The 17769-nt window shown below is 39.1% G+C and overlaps 1 protein-coding gene across 1 annotated transcript in view; it reads right to left on the bottom strand.

Annotated features, from left to right (window-relative positions):
• The window catches only part of galnt16 (UDP-N-acetyl-alpha-D-galactosamine:polypeptide N-acetylgalactosaminyltransferase 16), a 48442-nt gene that overhangs the window by 1827 nt on the left and 28846 nt on the right, over positions 1 to 17769 (bottom strand). Inside the window, exons 7-14 of the mRNA XM_074660475.1 lie at positions 12446 to 12533; positions 12025 to 12109; positions 10242 to 10345; positions 8764 to 8890; positions 7480 to 7572; positions 6670 to 6753; positions 5596 to 5722; positions 4579 to 4695 (exon numbers count right to left, since the gene is read on the bottom strand). Of these exons, the coding sequence (XP_074516576.1) occupies positions 4579 to 4695; positions 5596 to 5722; positions 6670 to 6753; positions 7480 to 7572; positions 8764 to 8890; positions 10242 to 10345; positions 12025 to 12109; positions 12446 to 12533 (825 nt within the window). The remainder of the gene's footprint in view (positions 1 to 4578; positions 4696 to 5595; positions 5723 to 6669; positions 6754 to 7479; positions 7573 to 8763; positions 8891 to 10241; positions 10346 to 12024; positions 12110 to 12445; positions 12534 to 17769) is intronic.

The raw sequence follows: 17769 nt of genomic DNA, 5'->3' as shown, positions 1-17769 counted from the left end.
TACTTTTACTTTTAATTCACATATGTGAGTATATGTATGTGTAAATGTGTCTCTATTGTAGATTTTTGGAGCAGATACTGATATCAATATTTGAAGGTTTAATGAATTCAATAACGATGTATCAGCTCATGTGTTTAGATACATACTAAGCGGGACATTTTACCGTTGAAAAGTCAACTTGTCGGTGCTCTCTGGTGGACAAACTGTGATGGAGACACTGTTTCCAAACTACCTCAAATCAGTTTGGTATTTATTTACACATATAGTATCTGTAGTAAACTGATATCTGCCGCTATATTTGATTTTTACATATCTTATATAATAGTTGTATTTTTTATGTACAAACTAATTAATTAATTAATTAATACTTGCAATTGGATATTGTTACTCTCAGTTGCCAGTTTATTAGGTATGTATAAAAGGTAAATCAACTTGTTATTGTCACACGTACACGGCACAGCACACAGTGACATTTAGTCTGCATTCAACCTGTACTAGTATTAAGAACATGAAGGTTCATATGTTCAGTTTTTGTTGAAACTGTTTTAGAGTGGTGTTGATTGTAGATTGTGGTATTAGACAGAGAAGTATTTCTTTTATTTACTCCACCCTCATTGATATAAAGGGGTTGGGCATAATATTAGAAACATTTCTCAGAACAGCATCACAAACTGCAGCCTCCGAAATGACCATAACGCTGAAACAACACCTCTAAAATGGATCTAAACAAAAACTGAACAATAAAACTGAATGAAGATAGGATTTGTTATATTCGTTTTAGCTAGGTGTACCTAATAAACTGGCAACTGAGTGTATACTGCAGTATACCTACTTTTAAGTAAAGGATCTGAATATGCTTAAGATTAGAGGAGTGAGCTTATCACCAAAAGGTCACAGGTTCATATTATTATTATCACACTAGCTGGAAAAAACAGTGTTGAATTTCTTTTTTATTGTTGTACTTTTGACTAAAATCTATTTATGGTCATCATAAAATCACTCACACTCCTCACTTCACTCTCTCCTACAAATCACTCACAGGATCCTCTGAAGAGGGGGATTCAAACTCCAGTTCTTGCTTACAAACACATCATGTTATGATTGTTTTTATAGTGTAACATGATTTCTGCTGAGAAACAAGTCGGCTGGATTTCTTTGATTCTCCCTAAATCTGATATTGTTTTCAACAGAGACTCTCCAGGGTTGAGTTACTTTGTGTAAAAGTGCCGCAGCGAGTTCGACTAGAAACTTGAGACTGAAGTTAAAAGAGAAACTGTACTACCCATAAAACAAGCTGTCCATAAATCACCAGATATGAGTGATTTGTTTATTAGCTTGCTGATCAAACAGTTAGAGCCATATGGAGGCTTACAAAGTGTGGAGGTGAATGGGAGGTTAATCTTAAAATCCCAGCGGAGGGAGAGTGCGTCTGTGTATACGTGTGTGTGTGTGTCACATACTGTAAACATGTGCTGTTATAAGTGTGTGTGTTGTCAAGTTCAAACATGCATGAAATATCAGAGTGAAGACGTCAGAGTTTACTCACAATGACAAGTACATAAAGTGTTTATTTTGTGCAACATGAACCGCCGTTTACATGAGGTTCAACTGACTTTTGAAGGCAGATATAGAAGCCAATATATTTGTGATTACGTTGCAGATTGTGTCTGTGATCTGTGTCTTCAAATATGTTTAATTCATGCCAAGTCATTTCCAAGTATTTCATTATATTTATTCTTATTGGAAAGGCTTCTAAAACAGCATTTAGATCAGCATTTTGGCATAATCTCAGTGAAACCCAAACTAATGAAATTCTTTCAGGATTAGATAAAGAATTTATAAAAAAAAAAAACTTTTACATTTCAATAAAACATTAATGCTGAGATAATAAAATGTTGAACAGCTGTTCCAGACTGTTTTATTCAGCAGTGATCAGGGAAAAGCCTCTGTCATATTAATGATGGATGACATCGACTGAAAAATATTCAATACTGAATAAGAGCTCAGGATCAGGAACTCACATCACTGAAGTTCACGTAACTGAAGTTTTGGTTTAATGCAGGGCTGTCGATCGATTATAATAGTTAATCACAATTAATCGCACAGTTTTTATCTGTTCAAAGGAAGATTTGTCAAGTATTTAATACTCTTATCAACATGGGAGTGGGCAAATATGCTGCTTTATGTAGATGTATGTATATATTTATTATTAGAAATCAATTAACACAAAACAATGACAAATATTGTCCAGAAACCCTCACAGGTACTGCATTTAGCATAAAAAAATATGCTCAAATCATAACATGGCAAACTCATGTGGGTATGTCTGTAAAGGGGAGACTCGTGGGTACACATAGAACCCATTTTGATTCACATATATTGAGGTCAAAGGTCAAGGCACCCCTTTGAAAATGGTTTTGCCAGTTTTCCCTCGCCAAATTTAGCGCAAGTTTGGAGTGTTATTTAGCCTCCTTTGCGACAAGCTAGTATGACATGGTTGGCACCAGTGGATTCATTATGTTTTTTAGTTTCATATAATGCCAGTATCTTCACTCTAGGTGCCCACTACAATCTAAAAATCGCACGTTGCGTTAATGCATTAAAGAAATTAGTGGCATATTATGCGTTATCGCGCTAACTTTGACAGCCCTAGTTTAATGTCATACGTATTCATATTTTTAAAAAGGTACCACCATCACGTGTTGTTTTAAGAGTTAATCACTTCAGTACTCATTCAGAGAGCAAAGTCAAAAACACAAGTACTTTCTTTCCTTTCTAGGGGATTAAACACTCAGGACAAAGAGGCCAAATGTCTCTCACAGCAAGAACCGGGTTGCTTGTTGATGGGCAGATTTCCAAAGAACTCTCAAAGGACCGCGATGCGCCTGCAGAGAGATGAGAGGATGGCCTGGCAAGAGTCCCGCGCACTCATACACATGGTTCGAGTTAATAACTCCCTCTCTGCGATGCCATAAATCAACCGCGCTGCCAAAGCCGGTCCACATGGGACGTGAGTGTGTTCGACATTCACAAAGGGGAGAGAGCGAGGAAGGAACAGGGTGGGGTCTGAAGTTATGGGAGCGCTTGTTCTACTGTATCTATAAAAGTTCTTCCTTTTGGCTGCAACAATACTACTCAGATGGTGTCAGCCTCCTGGCATCATCATCATCAGCAGCAGCAGCAGAAGGCGGGCTGCTTTGCATCTGTCCTGGAAACACCTCCTTATCTCCAAATCTCTCATGTCTGAGTTCAACACTGTGAGTGGCACATCAAGGACAAATGAACCGCTTCATTCCAAAATGAGATAACCATTTGGACGAACTGAGACCTGCTGTTAAAATGACAGATGCAGTGAATTAGCATTAATCTTGCAGTGCAAGATTAAAGCTAATTCCTCTTTCTTTTGTTAACCCTTAAAGCTGGCCCACACTAAAAGATTTTCCAAATCTTAACAGATGTTGAAAATGTGAGAGCCCACACATAACAACATCAACATCAACATTTATTTGTATAGCCCTTTACAACAACCAAAGGGTACCCAAAGTGCTTTACATTAACATCAGGAAATAACAGGAATAAAAACATAACATATAAAAAGGTACATAAAAAGCATAGGGAAAATGTCACAGGGCTACTAGGTATTAAAGGCTAATCTAAATAAAAAAGTCTTGAGCTTAGATTTAAAAATCACTAGGTCAGTGACAGTGCGTATATCAGGGGGTAACTTGTTCCATAGTTTAGGAGCAGCGACAGCAAAAGCACGATCACCCCACAGCTTATACCTCGACCTCGGGACTTCTAAAAAAAGCTGACCAGATGACCGCAAAGCCCTGTCATGCTCACGGAGAGTTAAAATCTCGGACAAATAAGGTGGGGCGAGGCCGTTAGTGGCTTTAAAAACAAACATCAAGAGCTTAAAATCGATTCTAAAGCGAACTGGAAGCCAACGGAGTGAGTAAAGTACGGGGGGGAGTAATGTGTTCATGTCTGGAAGTGTTAGTTAAAAAGCGAGCAGCAGCATTTTGCACAAGTTGGAGGCGCGCGAGGGAAGACTGGTTGAGACCAACATACAGTGCATTACAATAATCAAGTCTCGAGCTAATAAAGGAGTGCCTTCTCAAGATCTTGCCGAGTCGACATGTTATGTTAAATTTAAAAGTTTTGTTTCTGCAGTGTGGAGAGCAACGATTTGGCCAAAACAGCAACACCGAACACTAACAGATTCATTCATGAACAACAAGAGTCCCAACTAAAAAAACAGAAATCTCATGAAATCTCTGACGATCAAACGAGACTTTAGTTTAAACAAACATTGCGGACGACGGGCAGGACGAACTAGAGATGTTAGTTTTTGCACTTTGTACTGAAAATTCACAAAGGATGGATGGAGTCATGGAGACACGTTAAATACATACTTGTGTTGTTGCCACAAATCAAACAAGTTGATCCTCCATTTCTGAGCTCCATCTTAATGCTACTTTCTGCTTCACGTTTTGCATTAGCTCATGCATTAGCCGCGGCCGCCACCTTAAATGTGCTGTTTTTTTTTTTTGAAAGGTGAACACTATTTCTTCTTACCTGTCTGGGCTCTTTGTTATTGCAGGTCTCCATCTTGACCTTTGACCCTGCTGTGAAGGCTGAAATGGCCAGGCAGAGGTCCTGCTGCCGGAGCAGCGGCTCTATTAGTTCCCATCGCTGCAACATACAGAAGAAAACTGATGACTGTGGTGGCTCAGTGAAAACACAGAGTAGACATGTTCAGGTCCATGTGATTCAAGAGGAACTTTTGGTTTAATTTATTCTTTAATAATTAGTATTACATTTAACATTAGTGCCTTTAATGTTTCTTTACTAAATTCACTGCAATCCAACAGGTTTGTGTTTAAAAGTTTCCAGCTACATGCTGCTAACTCAAAAGGTTAAAACTGTAGACATTTAACTTTAATGGAGTAGATTTCTACAGTCATCAATCAGAAACCCCTCCTGATTTAAAGATACAGGCTGAAACTGACAAACTTGGCTGCGTTTATTTCCTGGAAAAGAAAGAACTGATCCAAGTTTTTCTCACATTGAACCACATTTTTTCTTGTCAGCAACATACTCTTGAATCTTTATGTATCACCTCCGGCCCGCTTTAATCTGAGCCACAGGTGGGATAATACCTGCTGTGACGTCCAGCTGAGTTCAACATGAGTAATATAACGTGAACGTCTCGACAGTGACTAATGTTTGACTAACGTGACTGAACTTAAATTAAGGTTTGGCGTGCGGTTCCTCGTGTGATGACGTGTTTATCAGCTCTGTAACCTAGCAACAGAGGGATATGGTTTCATTTAGGCTACAGAGGAGGAACACTGATGGATTATGACATTAACATGTTGATAAAAATGTCATATTATCCAAAAGGAAAGGCGTTTATGTTACCATACTTTATCAGAGAAATCACAGAATACATTTTACTACATTTTGTACCCATCCAGGCATCCATGTAATGGTTCACATTTGACATTGGACAAACTCCTGCACATTTTCTGGCAGTAATTCAGACTTTACGACCCACAATCTCCCCCTAGTGGTCCCCAGTAGGGTCCTGACCTGCGACTGCGGCCTGATGCCTCCGATGCCCCTGCACTCTGCCAGGCCGAGGGCGTCGGTCCCACGGGTCTCCAGACACAAACCGCCTTGTTTCAGCACACTGGACACCGCTTCCTGCTCGGGGACCCTGAGGGAGCCATTGACAGAGAGGAGAGAGAGGCCAACGAGAGCTCTTATTACAGCAATAAAGAACAGATGGATCGAGTCGACCGGTTTCCCTATTGAGTAATTGAATTCACACCACTAAGTAATGCTCCCTATTACAACACATACTTATAAAAATACACAATCACAATTGGAGAAGCCACAGTTATTTGGAAGCGTGACATGGAGCAGATGCAGCCAGAGAGAAGGGCTGGGTTGGTGGGAGACACACTGATACCACACATGGATGTTCCCATCCAGATCAGATATATTTAGATCCTTGGTTCTGAACTTGGGGGTCATGATAACCCAGAGGATTTGCACAATTCTTTCTGATTTAATTGCTTGGGAAGAAGAAATTCTGACTGCGTTTATTACTTTTCTTTCTCTAAACATGGCCTTCTATATTTTAAATTTGAATTTCATTACAGCTTTATTCTCCACTTTAGTCTATTTTTAAAAAAAACCTCTCTACCTCAGTTCTTATCCCGCATTATATTCCATATTTGACATTTCTTAATCCCCTGGTCTCTATATCTCCTATATTTTATTATCCAGCACTATATCACTTTTTGCACTATATTCACATTTTGAATAGTCCTGTATCTCACTATGTTTTCAACATCTCCTGGTATTTTTATATCTGGTATATTTTTCTTTTATGTATACTTTGTACTACTTACTTGTGCCTTTTTACTAATATGTTTGCACTGTGGAACTGTGATGCTGGAAACTTGAATTTCCCTCGGGATCAATAAAGTATCCATCTATCTATCTATCTATCTATGAAATGAAGACTGAAAATAATTTCTGCCTCAAATAATCAATCAAAAGCAATGCGGGCAAACAAACAAACCTTTCACAAGTACTTTCCATAGAGCTGCAAAGATTAATCGATTAGTTAGTTGTCTCAGTTTAAATGTGTCGTACCTCAGCTCAGGATAGACGTTCTCCATGTACCAGCGGAAAGGTTTGCAGTTCAACTTCCGCCGCAGAGTCAGACGGTCTGCAATGCTACAAAAAGAAAAACACATGAGGATTAAGAGACATAAAGAGAAGAGTAGAGAGGAGAAAATGATGTTAAAAATGAGATCTTGATGCAAAGAACTCCACCAGAGAGCTTTCTGTTGTAATCCACAACCACAGCACTGAGTGCTCTCTTGTGTTTCTCTGGTGTTGGGCCTTTGACACAAATAGAGTTTAGTCCAATTATCTATATTAATCAATCAACACTAAATTAATTGGTAACCATTATACTGATCAGTTTATCATTTCAGTAATTTTTCAAGTGAAAATGCAAATCTATCTCTGGCTCCAGCTTCTCAAACTTGAGGCTTTGCTGCTTTTCTTCGTCATATGACAGTAAACTAAATATCTTATCGTTACATAAAACAGGGAATATAAAGATGCCACCTTGGGCTCTGGGAATTAATCGTTTTTCAATATTTTTATAGACAAAATGATTCTGCAATTAATCAAAAAAATTGTGAAATAAAAAGATCCTTCTTACTAGCTCTATTATCACAAGAGTCTATGTGGAAACAAATAGTTTATGTAAATTATGAGCATAGTTAGAACAACCATTATACCACGTTGATTGTCTGACTGAAACATTAAAGAATGAATAATAATGCGATATACAATAAAAGAGGCAAAATCAGTGAATCTCTAATAATCTCCCTGAAACGTAACCAATGTGCTGTCCGATGAGAGAAGGAGGTGACAGTAAAATGGACAAACCTGCCAAAGGCCTTGCCCTGGGCCGACGGCCTGGCGGAGTAGTAGTACTGTTTATACTCGTCCATCCACACCTCAGCAGCCCGCCGGGTGTTCCTGCACGGACACAGACACACAACAGCTGCTCAGACACAGTAATGACAGAGCTGCTGGCATTCCTGGAGGCGTCTCTAATGATAGCGTCACACACGGTCAGTCCTCAACATCTCCATCAGGAGTTTCATCCTCCTTAAATTCTAGGGGGATTTACAAGTGACGACAAACAGGCAGATGAGACAGTTTGGTGTTTCAGAGCAATCCGACTTGCAGCAGTATGTTTTAGACAACATATTTACACAAAACTACAGCAGTATTTGTAAAGAACTGGTACGTACAGTATTGTCTGTGTTCAGGAGGTGATGAAACAAAACTAAAGAGTGAAGAATAAAGACGTTTTTTGGGGTTGATACCATTTGTTACATAGATTTGGTGCTAAATTTAACCATTTTTTACTACTCAAGAATTGATTAAATGATCAAAAGTCCCTCCAAAATACCACATTAAGACACCAGGACCTTGAGGAACACCATAGGAAAAGCCATGCTGTGATTTGGTATCAAAATCTTTTGACATTTAGAGATTTCTGGCGATTGGATGGCGAGCACTTCTGTTGTGGAAACTGCTCAGAAACCCCCTTATTCTCAATCTACCTAGGAAAGCCACCCATCCTCTGAATGCTCTCATGAGGCTGTGATTATCCTAGACTAGAGGATACTAGTATTTTCACTCTGGCTTTAAAATTGAGCCCGCTACATCCTCTGAAAGACAGAATAGCGACCTTCGGAGGTTAAAACACACTTGGGTGGCCTGGCATAGATTTGTGCAACCAACTCTAGTTAAACGTCAGTATACTGTTCTTGGCGGGCGTGAAGGCGAATGATGAGGAAAAATGCTGCTCAGATTACAACTTCAAACAAATTACTGCAAAAATAGCGTATAAAGTTATATAATTATTATTCAGTTTTGTTGCTGAATCATATTTTTTCCTTGCAGAAGAGTTGGAAATATCTGCTTCAGTTCATCCAGAGAAAGCTGGATCTTTGTCAGTATCCTGGACAATAAAAAAATGTGTGAAAAGTGTGAAGTTTGAAGCTCTTAACTTCACTCTGAACTCTGCTGAATCATGTGACACTTAAGATTTTAATGCTGAGTAAAAGATTAACGTCTTGGCAGTTGGTCAGTTTTGTTGTGTAATAACGCTGTACAGCAGACAGGACGTCAGGTGTCTTAACAGATCAACCCACTCACTTAATGTAGGTGAGAGCATTGCCTTCTGGGAAGTCGTACGGGTGTCGTTTCCTGAACACGTGACCCACGCGGCTGCAGGGAAGAATCTCCAGGCTTCCTCCGCACATCCACACCCGGAAAGAAAGCTCTGCAGGAGGACAGACACAGAGGACGAGGTCAGGGATGTAGACAGGTAGTCTGACTGTAAGTCTGTCTGATCCGCATCAACCCAATATCAACCTGGCCATGTTCACCTGCTGCATCTTTGATGCGGCAGATGCTGTAAGCTGTAAATCAGCAGTATGAAAGCTGTTGTAGTGGATAATTTAATGCTCTGCTGCCTCGCAAATTCCAAGGACACAATTGGCATTTCTGAGAGCGGTCTGCTGGGCCTCTGCTGCATTCAGAAGCATCTGCAGCGGTCCTGAGCCAAAACAACTAAATACATGAAATGAAGACATTAAAATGTCCAGTTTCATGACTTGAATTAGAATTTTGTATTATTATTATTTGTGCATTCATGACAGCTGTGTCATTGGAAACAGCAGAATATATATATATATATATATATATATATATTTTTTTTTTAACAAATAAACATGTCTGTCAATAACAAGAAGCATTATTTGTTTCATTCATTTTTGTTCTAAACTAATGAAATTCATCCAAGTTCAAGTCTGCAGTATTAAGTCTGTCATTGATATTGCATATATACATTTCAAGAAATATTCTTATGTAATTCTTATTTATACTATTCTTACTTCTCAGCATTTTGTATTTACTTATTTGGTTATATGTCATATATTGCATATCTTAATACAAATATTTCTACATATTTCTTATATTCTCATTTCTAATTTTAATTTGTGTTATTTACTTATATTTCTCTAAATATATTGTGTTATATATTGTAGCATTATGATTGACATAATTTACATATTACATACTCCTTTATTTCTTACATTTCTTTATGTTTATATAAGAGCGGATCAATAAAGTATTTCTGATTCTGAAGTTAGTGAACACAGGATTCTCTATTTATTTACAGAGAATAGAAAAATCATTGTTCTTCTAATTACTGTAAGTAAACTGATGGGTTGCAATCAAGTAAAATACATTATCCCTCATTGATTTCCCTAGTGAAATCACTGACCTCTGCGATGTTTAAGTTTAGAGACAGCTACATATACAGTAGGAATTTGGTTTACTATTCCAATATGTATTATCTCCTGTCAACCTACTTCTCCTCCTCTGGCCACCTCTTGGAAAATGTAAACATCTTTTAGAAAATTAACATTTAAGAAAATCAAATAGAGTGGAATAATTGCTATTAATACAATTAGGAGTATTTGCAGAGTTTTCCAGAAGGGTAAAAGAGTAAAGCTTGGCTTTGTGTCCTTATTTAAAGACAGACTCTGTGTAGGATTCCTGCGGAGGATGATTAATAAAAAGTCATTCTTCTGATCCAAGTTAAAGTTTAAAATCATCAGTGAGCTCACCAAAGTTCTCCCCTCCCCAGATGTCCATGTGGGTGTCATACTGGCCCAGGTGGTTAAACCAGCTCTTGTCCATGACGAAGATCCCACCAGCGATGACGGGAGTCCTGCAGAGCAGAGAGGAGACGAGTCATTAACTCCCTCTCTTATTCAGAGTGACACTGTTAGTGCAGCCACAGGGGGTTCTGATGTTTTTATAAGCCTGATGATGATTTATAATTCGGCAGAGAAGATTATAATGTAACATAAATATGACAAACATCACCAGAATTGGAGCTACAATGGTTTCCATGGGAAAACAACAAATCACAGTAGGTAACTGAGCTTGAATTAATTTGCCACCAGAGTTAGATGTATGATAAGATGTGCAAGAGTTCAACTCCACAGGCTGCCAGAGAGCCAGGCTTCTGTTCTGTTCTGTTTATTTATAGGCGCCGATTGGTAGAGAGTCAGTGCACTCGAGGCGAAATACTTTCTGAGTCTTCATCTTAAAAAATTCAAATCTCCAGCAGTGATGTAGAAAAGGAAGAACAGATAAGAACAGAGTAAAGGAGAATAGAGACGCTTTGATGCTGCACCAGTGTTTACTGATACATGCTGCAAATATGGGTACTGATCTCAATATCATTCAGAAGGTTTTATTTTCCATCTTATGTCATGCATATTATAAAATACATTGTATTCTATTTAATCTTTCATATTTTTATTTGTATCTTATTCTATGAAGTGTTTTATTTTCCATCTAATTTCCCCTGTTTTTATGTTCATTTTATGTCTTTTAATTTATTGTGCTGCAGTTCTTGTATGAAAGGTGCTATAAAAATAAAGTTTATTATTTTTATTACAATGTGTTAAGTGTTTTGTGGTAATTTAATTGACCATTTGTTTGGAAAATAAAAGCCTTAAGGGGAACAATGGCCATTTTTAAAACATTGATATTATTCTGGAGGCTATATAACATGATGGACGGCACTTGCATAAACTATAACTACTGGAAAACGAAAGAAGTCAGAAAGGTATGACACAGTTTCCCTGTCTTATGAGTGTTTATTGTTAAAATAAAATAGATTCAGAAGGTAACAGCATGTTTATTTATACTGCAAATGGTGCTGAAATTCTATACTCCATTCAAATCGCCACTGACAGGTAGTTGCTGTTTATCGTGATGACGCTGTCACCTTGTGGTTTCCCAGCGTGTCCTTGCAATATGCGTGTACATGAGTGAGTTGCAGTATTTTTTCCATCATGTGATATAGCCTCCAGTGTAATATCAATGTTTTTAAAACGGCCGTTGTTCCCTTTTATGGTGGTTCTGTAGAGGTTTTTGTAAATCTGGTTTTATGACCTTAATATTTCAGTTTAATCACTTTAACACTCCACAAACTGGGAACCAGGTGATATTTTAAAATAGAAAAACATACAAACACAGTGCACAAAGAGCAGGAAGAACACTGGGTTACAGTAATGAGGGCCCAGCAGCTGATTTTTCCTGACATGGTCAAATCTACTCAATCTGTAAACAACAGTTAACACAAATGTTCCTACATGACTGAGGATGAAAAAAAGGCAGAATAGGTTTTTATATTGTCATATTGTTGCTATAACTAACTTAAGTGTGAGCATCATTTGATCTTTTTGTAGTCTAGGATCACTGAGGTGAAGAATTTTTGTATTTTAGCGCATGTCACAACAGCATGTTTATGTCTGGAATCAATACTATGGCACCGTGGGTCCCTACACCCCAAAGGATGAGGAAGAGGAATGATGACGAGCATTGTGGACACACCTGATTGCCTGTGTCGGGTCGCTCCTTGCCATTTTTTGCTCGATGGGAATCTGCTCCCATTTGAAGTGGAGACTCCAGTCAAATCCTGCAGAGAACGAGAGACAAAGAGAGACAAAGAGAGACAAAGAGAGACAAAACGTCAGATCCAGTTACAACCACTTTGTCTACACATCTCTTCTAAAGAGGAAGAGAGATAAGGGTATATTGCAGATTTCTTAAATGGGCTGCTGTTGAAAGAAAACTTCATATCTTCTCAAACTGAACTTCCAGACCTACGTTAATCCATTTAGGAATTTCTATCATGAGTTTTGAATTATTCTGGCAGGGATCATGATGTCATATAACGAGGGGTTTTTCCCTGACTGCAGCTGTGTGTTATCAGCCACAGTTACTGTACATGATTTGTGTGTTTTGTCCTGACCTCCTCTCAAGTCCGCAGAGGCAGCCAGATAGGCGAAGTTATCCAGGCTGATGACGTCTATGATGGGGCTGACCACCCGCGTATGGTCCTGCATGGGAGGAGAAGGACACACAGACACATCATCATTAGAACATGACTGAACATTTCATATTTGAACTTAACTGCTCTGCAACAATAGGAGTCACAACAGGTCAGTATGTTTATGTATATTTTATATATTAAAGGTGATGTGGTGATATGACAAATCTCACTTTCAGGTACATTTTGGACAGATAAAAAATGTGTGATTAATTGCAATTAATCACGGACAATCATGCGATTAATCGTGATTAAATATTTGAATTGATTGACAGCCCTAATACATACACATTCTGACCTGCAAATTAAAAAAAAAGTTGGCACAGACTGTCTAAAGCTTGTGCAACTGAAACTTGTTTTAATCAGATAAGAATCTTCCTCCGGATCAAGTGAAAGTTCAGCAAAGTAATTACGTTTTTCTCTGGGTGCGTCAAGAAAATAAATCAATATATATCACCGTAATGAACATTAAATGTCAGATCGTGCTCCCGGGGGTTAACGAATTAGTCTCCCACTGGAATATGTGACTAAAAACAGATTTATTGATTGATTAACTGCCTGTTCTGATAAGGAGAGATGAACACTGGTAACAGCCTACCTCCCTCTTTCTAGTGAACTGGAACAGAACAATGTGCAAATACATGTAAGCTCAAAGGGGACTTTAACCCTTCCCTTTTTTTGAGTTGTGTGGTGTTTGTAAGTTTGTACTGTATTTTGTGGAAAATTAGAATAAAAACTGAATAGTAAAAAACAGTAATTTACTGCTTATATTGCGTAGAACATGAGCATCTCTGACCTCTTCCCACAGTTCATAAACTCTGAACTTTAAACTACATCCTGCTGGAGAAGTAACACAAACCTTAAAGTAAACAGCAGAGAACTGTTGACTGCTGCTAGCATGTGTGCATCTGTCTGTGAATGTGTGTCTGTGCCAACACTGCTGTTTGCCCATGAGGCATCTGAATGTGTTTGTGTAGCTTAGCATCGGGACAATCCAACTGGCTGTTTCCAATTAGAGCCGTCCCTCTCTTTGCTCCGAGGGGTGAACCCGTCGTGAACTTTGTGTTCATTGCACCAAAGAGTGCGGCAGGCGGGCGGGCGGGCGGACGGGCGGGGGAGGGAGGGAGAGAGCGGGTGTGAAATGCCACTCTGCCAGAGAGCAATTTGGAAAGTGATGCTCTCAACAGCTTTAAGCAATAGACATTTATGAGGCTTTTAATGAGCTTCTGTGATTTGATAATGCATGAAGAGGCTGCACTTCCAAAATGGATGTCAGCGATGATCTCTCAATATCTCGACCCTCTTACACGTTCTCTCGTTCTGTGTCTGAATTTATTACTGAGTCACAGTGCTGTCATTGTGTCTCTCACATCAGGCTGCTTTTAATGCAGCTGATGAAGGAATTCAAGCTTATTCTTCTACTGTATGACAATTTGGAAAAAAGTGAAATGATTTACGTGATGAAGTGAAACTGGAAACGTTTTTTTGCACAGTTTTCTAAATATCATTCAACATGTGGAGATCACTATTCCTTTGCTTCATCGCCCAGTAATGTCACATCAGTCTCTGAATAGGAGACAAACAGAGGATGCACTGTCCAGCCTGGGTTAAAAGGTCAAGAGCCAGACGTTTCTGCCTTGAATCATGTCTTCTACTGTACATGCTGGTGTGGAGTTATTTTGTTGTTCGTGGTACTTTTTACTTCACAGAAACACGGCAGAAGTATTCCCTTTGGATAAAGTTTAATCTGGTCAAACAATACGATAAATTGAAAATGTAAAAGATTGGTATTGCAAGTGATGAGTATAATTTTGAGGTATTTGTACTATGCTTAGGTATTTTGATTTTCAACTTCACTTAATTTCAGTTGTGTTAAATTAGTTACTTTAAATATTAAGATTGCACTGTATTTATGAAATATAAGGAGAGCTCATAAATATGATTGTTTGCTTTAAATACAACTATGAAACTGTATATAAAGTAGTTGTATATAGCTCAACTAGACACAACATTACAATACTGCTTATAACTTAATGCATCAGTAGTAGGGTTGGAAATTAGCACCAGCCACCAGCCAAATGCTGGTAAAATATGCAAGTGGCTGCTAGATTTGCTTCACTCAACAGCCAAAAAAGACAACGGTAATCTATTAAGTGGCTGCTAGATTTTGGATCCACCAGCTACAGTTGGACAGAAAAGTTCATTCCAACCCTGAGCAGTAATAATGATTTAATAATGTAATGTAACAGTAACACGGGCCGTTCTGCCACCATGATGAGTGCTTTTACTTTTGATATTTTAAGTATATTTAATAATAGCACTTGAGTACTAGTGCTAAAAGGACTTGAGTAAAATGTTTAATGCAGAGTAGTATAGTGTTTTGATGTGGTACTTATCCATAGTCAGTGTATTACCTGCAGTAGATGACGGTCGACACGTCCCCAGTTTGGAGAAGCAGACGGGAGTTACCACACGGGAGCAAAGCAATGTACTGCTGTGAACGGAGGCCGGCAGCAAAATGTATTTTAGCCACCTAAAAAATCAATATCTGTTGAAGTGTACGCTATATTTTGAATATTTTCACCGCATTTTTTTGCCGTCAGACGGCTCCTTCCGACGGGGAAATGAACTGAAAGTTAAAGAAATCTATGCTTTTCTCCAAAGCAGCCAGACTCTGTTGACAAAAACAGTATAGATAAGTTCAGTTCAGTTCTCTATCGGAAAATCTTCTAACTGTAGCGTACACTTAAAACTGATATTGATTTCCTTTAGGCATCTAAAATACGTTTTGCCGCTGCCCCCGTTCACAGCAGTACATTGCTTTGCTCCCGTGTGGTAACTCCTGTCTGCTTACTAATGATCTGAATACTTCTTCCACTACTGGCTATAAGCCTGTCTGACTACAGTTAAGAAAACCAGCCAACCGAAAAAATTTAGTAATATTTATGTCCTCTTCTTTTGCCTCTTTCATTGGATTTCATGCTAACGACGGTCTAAAAAACATTTTGGTACCAGATTTCACTTAATCAGTGAGACGGTTTCTGCTTCATTTCTGAGAAATGCCTCTTGGCTAAAATGCTAATTGTCTCTGGTCTATTAGACAAATGGTTCCCAACCTGGCGTCGGGTCCCAAGATAAACATGAGGGGGCTGAAGGATTGCACGCTGAATAACAGGAGGAAGAAAACACATTTCTGCTACACAAAGTTTATGTTTTCAGACTTTCTTCTAATCTTTGCATTTTTATGTGAATTACTGGATACATTTACTTCTTCTGGACACTCAAATAACTGAAATAAAACAAAAGAACAAATAAATTATTAGCTGCTTGTTAAGTGTAAAGCTGCTGTAGCTCATCCAGCTCATTACACTTATTCTCCATGGTCTAAAAAAGGTATTATATGTCAGCCCAACCTGGAGGGAGTGCATATGATACGCTATAGTACCTTTCACTGAACTTTAATCTCTAATCCCCCAACATCTGTGAGTGGAGAGCTCATTATAGGTACTTAATTACTAATTAAATTCAAGTGGTTTCATTCGCTGCTCTAAATTAACAAATGAAAAGTGTCCTTGTGTTGCATTAATAAACAAAGACGGTGATCCTTCATCAGTATTCCTGCTCTCAGAGGCCTTTATGAACCCAGAGGACTTGTGAATCCAGGACCGGGTGCAGCCGGGGCCGAGGTAGCTGGTGAATTATCACTGAGCCCGGCGCTCTCATGAATGCCAGACTGAAAGATTGTAATGCAAACTGGATGAGTCACAGCTGCCCAGAGCCAGAGGATGAGTGTAGGGAAACACAAACACCATGAGCACACACTCACAATGTGTAGAGTAATCTGAATAAAACATTGGGGGGTTTTGTACAGTAGAGAGAGACGGCTGAATATAGGAGTTTTGTTGCGTGCAGAGTTTTTGAATGAGTTTGGGTTCTTGTCTGGTGTACTTTTAGAACAAACGGCAGACTTATCCCTCAGCAGAGTACTTTTAAAGGAATAATTTAATATTTTGGGAGATATACTGTTTTTCTTGCTGAGAGATTGTTGAGAAGATGGTTACCACTCTCATGTCTGTACGGTGAATATGAAGCGAGACTGGAAACTGGGGTAACAGCTAGCCTGGCTCTGTCCTACCAGCTCCTCCAAAGCTTGCTTTTGTAATAGAGTCTTATGAATAAATAGTATAGTGAATCGAGGCAGCTCACACAGATGCAGCGCTTCCTTTAAACCAAAGGAGTGGATGCAAAAACTGAGAAGCAGCTCTGTCAGAGTGTCAGACTTTAGTGGGAGTACACATGAGGGGAGAAGTGATTACTGAGAGAAATGTGAAATGAAACAGCTCCTGCTGCAGAGTCAGTGGGAATGTTTGCCTGCGATGGGGATGGGGGATGGCAGTGGATTTGGGGGAGCAGCTGTGCTGGTTAGAGCCCGGTCGCAGGTTCGTAATGTCAGGGGAGGGAAGAGACAGCCAGCAAACAGCCTATTACTCATGAGAAGGTTTCCACAGCGACATCTCTCTTTATCAAAATACCAGTGTCTCGGTGAGTGTGCACGCTCATCTCTGCAGACGCTTAAATGTCTCTAAATCGTGTATTGACATGCTGTGTGCGCCTTGCTTGTGTGACTTTGTTAACAGAGAAGCCGACAAAAACAATGAGAGCTCGCAGCCAAAGTGCCCTTGGAGGTTCACATGAAAATACCAGTGAGAAAGAAAATCCCTCCCCGATAATGAAAAGTGGCTGGTTTTGCTTTTCATCCTGGTCACATTTTTTTTGAATTGCGAAAGATTCATGCGTGAATGTGATGGTGGTGTCCCCGGTGGGCTGCATAATTGAATTTGTAGGATGCGGTGAAAGGGAGGAGAAACTTCCCATCGCATAAAAAAAAAAAAAAAGACTGTTGTTTTTGATTAGAAATGAATCCAGCATGCAGCCTGAAGCAGGAAAAGATGCTGTCACCATGCACAACACAAACCACCGCAGCGCAACACAAAGCAGACCGACTGAGCTAATGTAGTAAAACAAACCAGGGTCAAGTGGGAAGCGGGTTGGTTGGGAAAATGTCTCCGTAATGTTTCCAGCAGTGGCAAAGTGGAGCGTGTTTTCGGGTATAGTATGACTTCAATGTTAGCTGAACAAATTGAATGTTTATTTAACAACATGCCGTGCCAACGTATTACACCACAGCCAATAAAAATTACCATGAAAAGCGGAGAAATCCCCTGAAGCGTTACATCACAGGCACA

This window comes from Sebastes fasciatus, chromosome 15, assembly GCF_043250625.1.
Source record: "Sebastes fasciatus isolate fSebFas1 chromosome 15, fSebFas1.pri, whole genome shotgun sequence".
In the NCBI taxonomy this organism is placed as follows: Eukaryota; Metazoa; Chordata; class Actinopteri; order Perciformes; family Sebastidae; genus Sebastes; species Sebastes fasciatus.
This window is presented reverse-complemented; position numbering and strand designations above follow the sequence as displayed.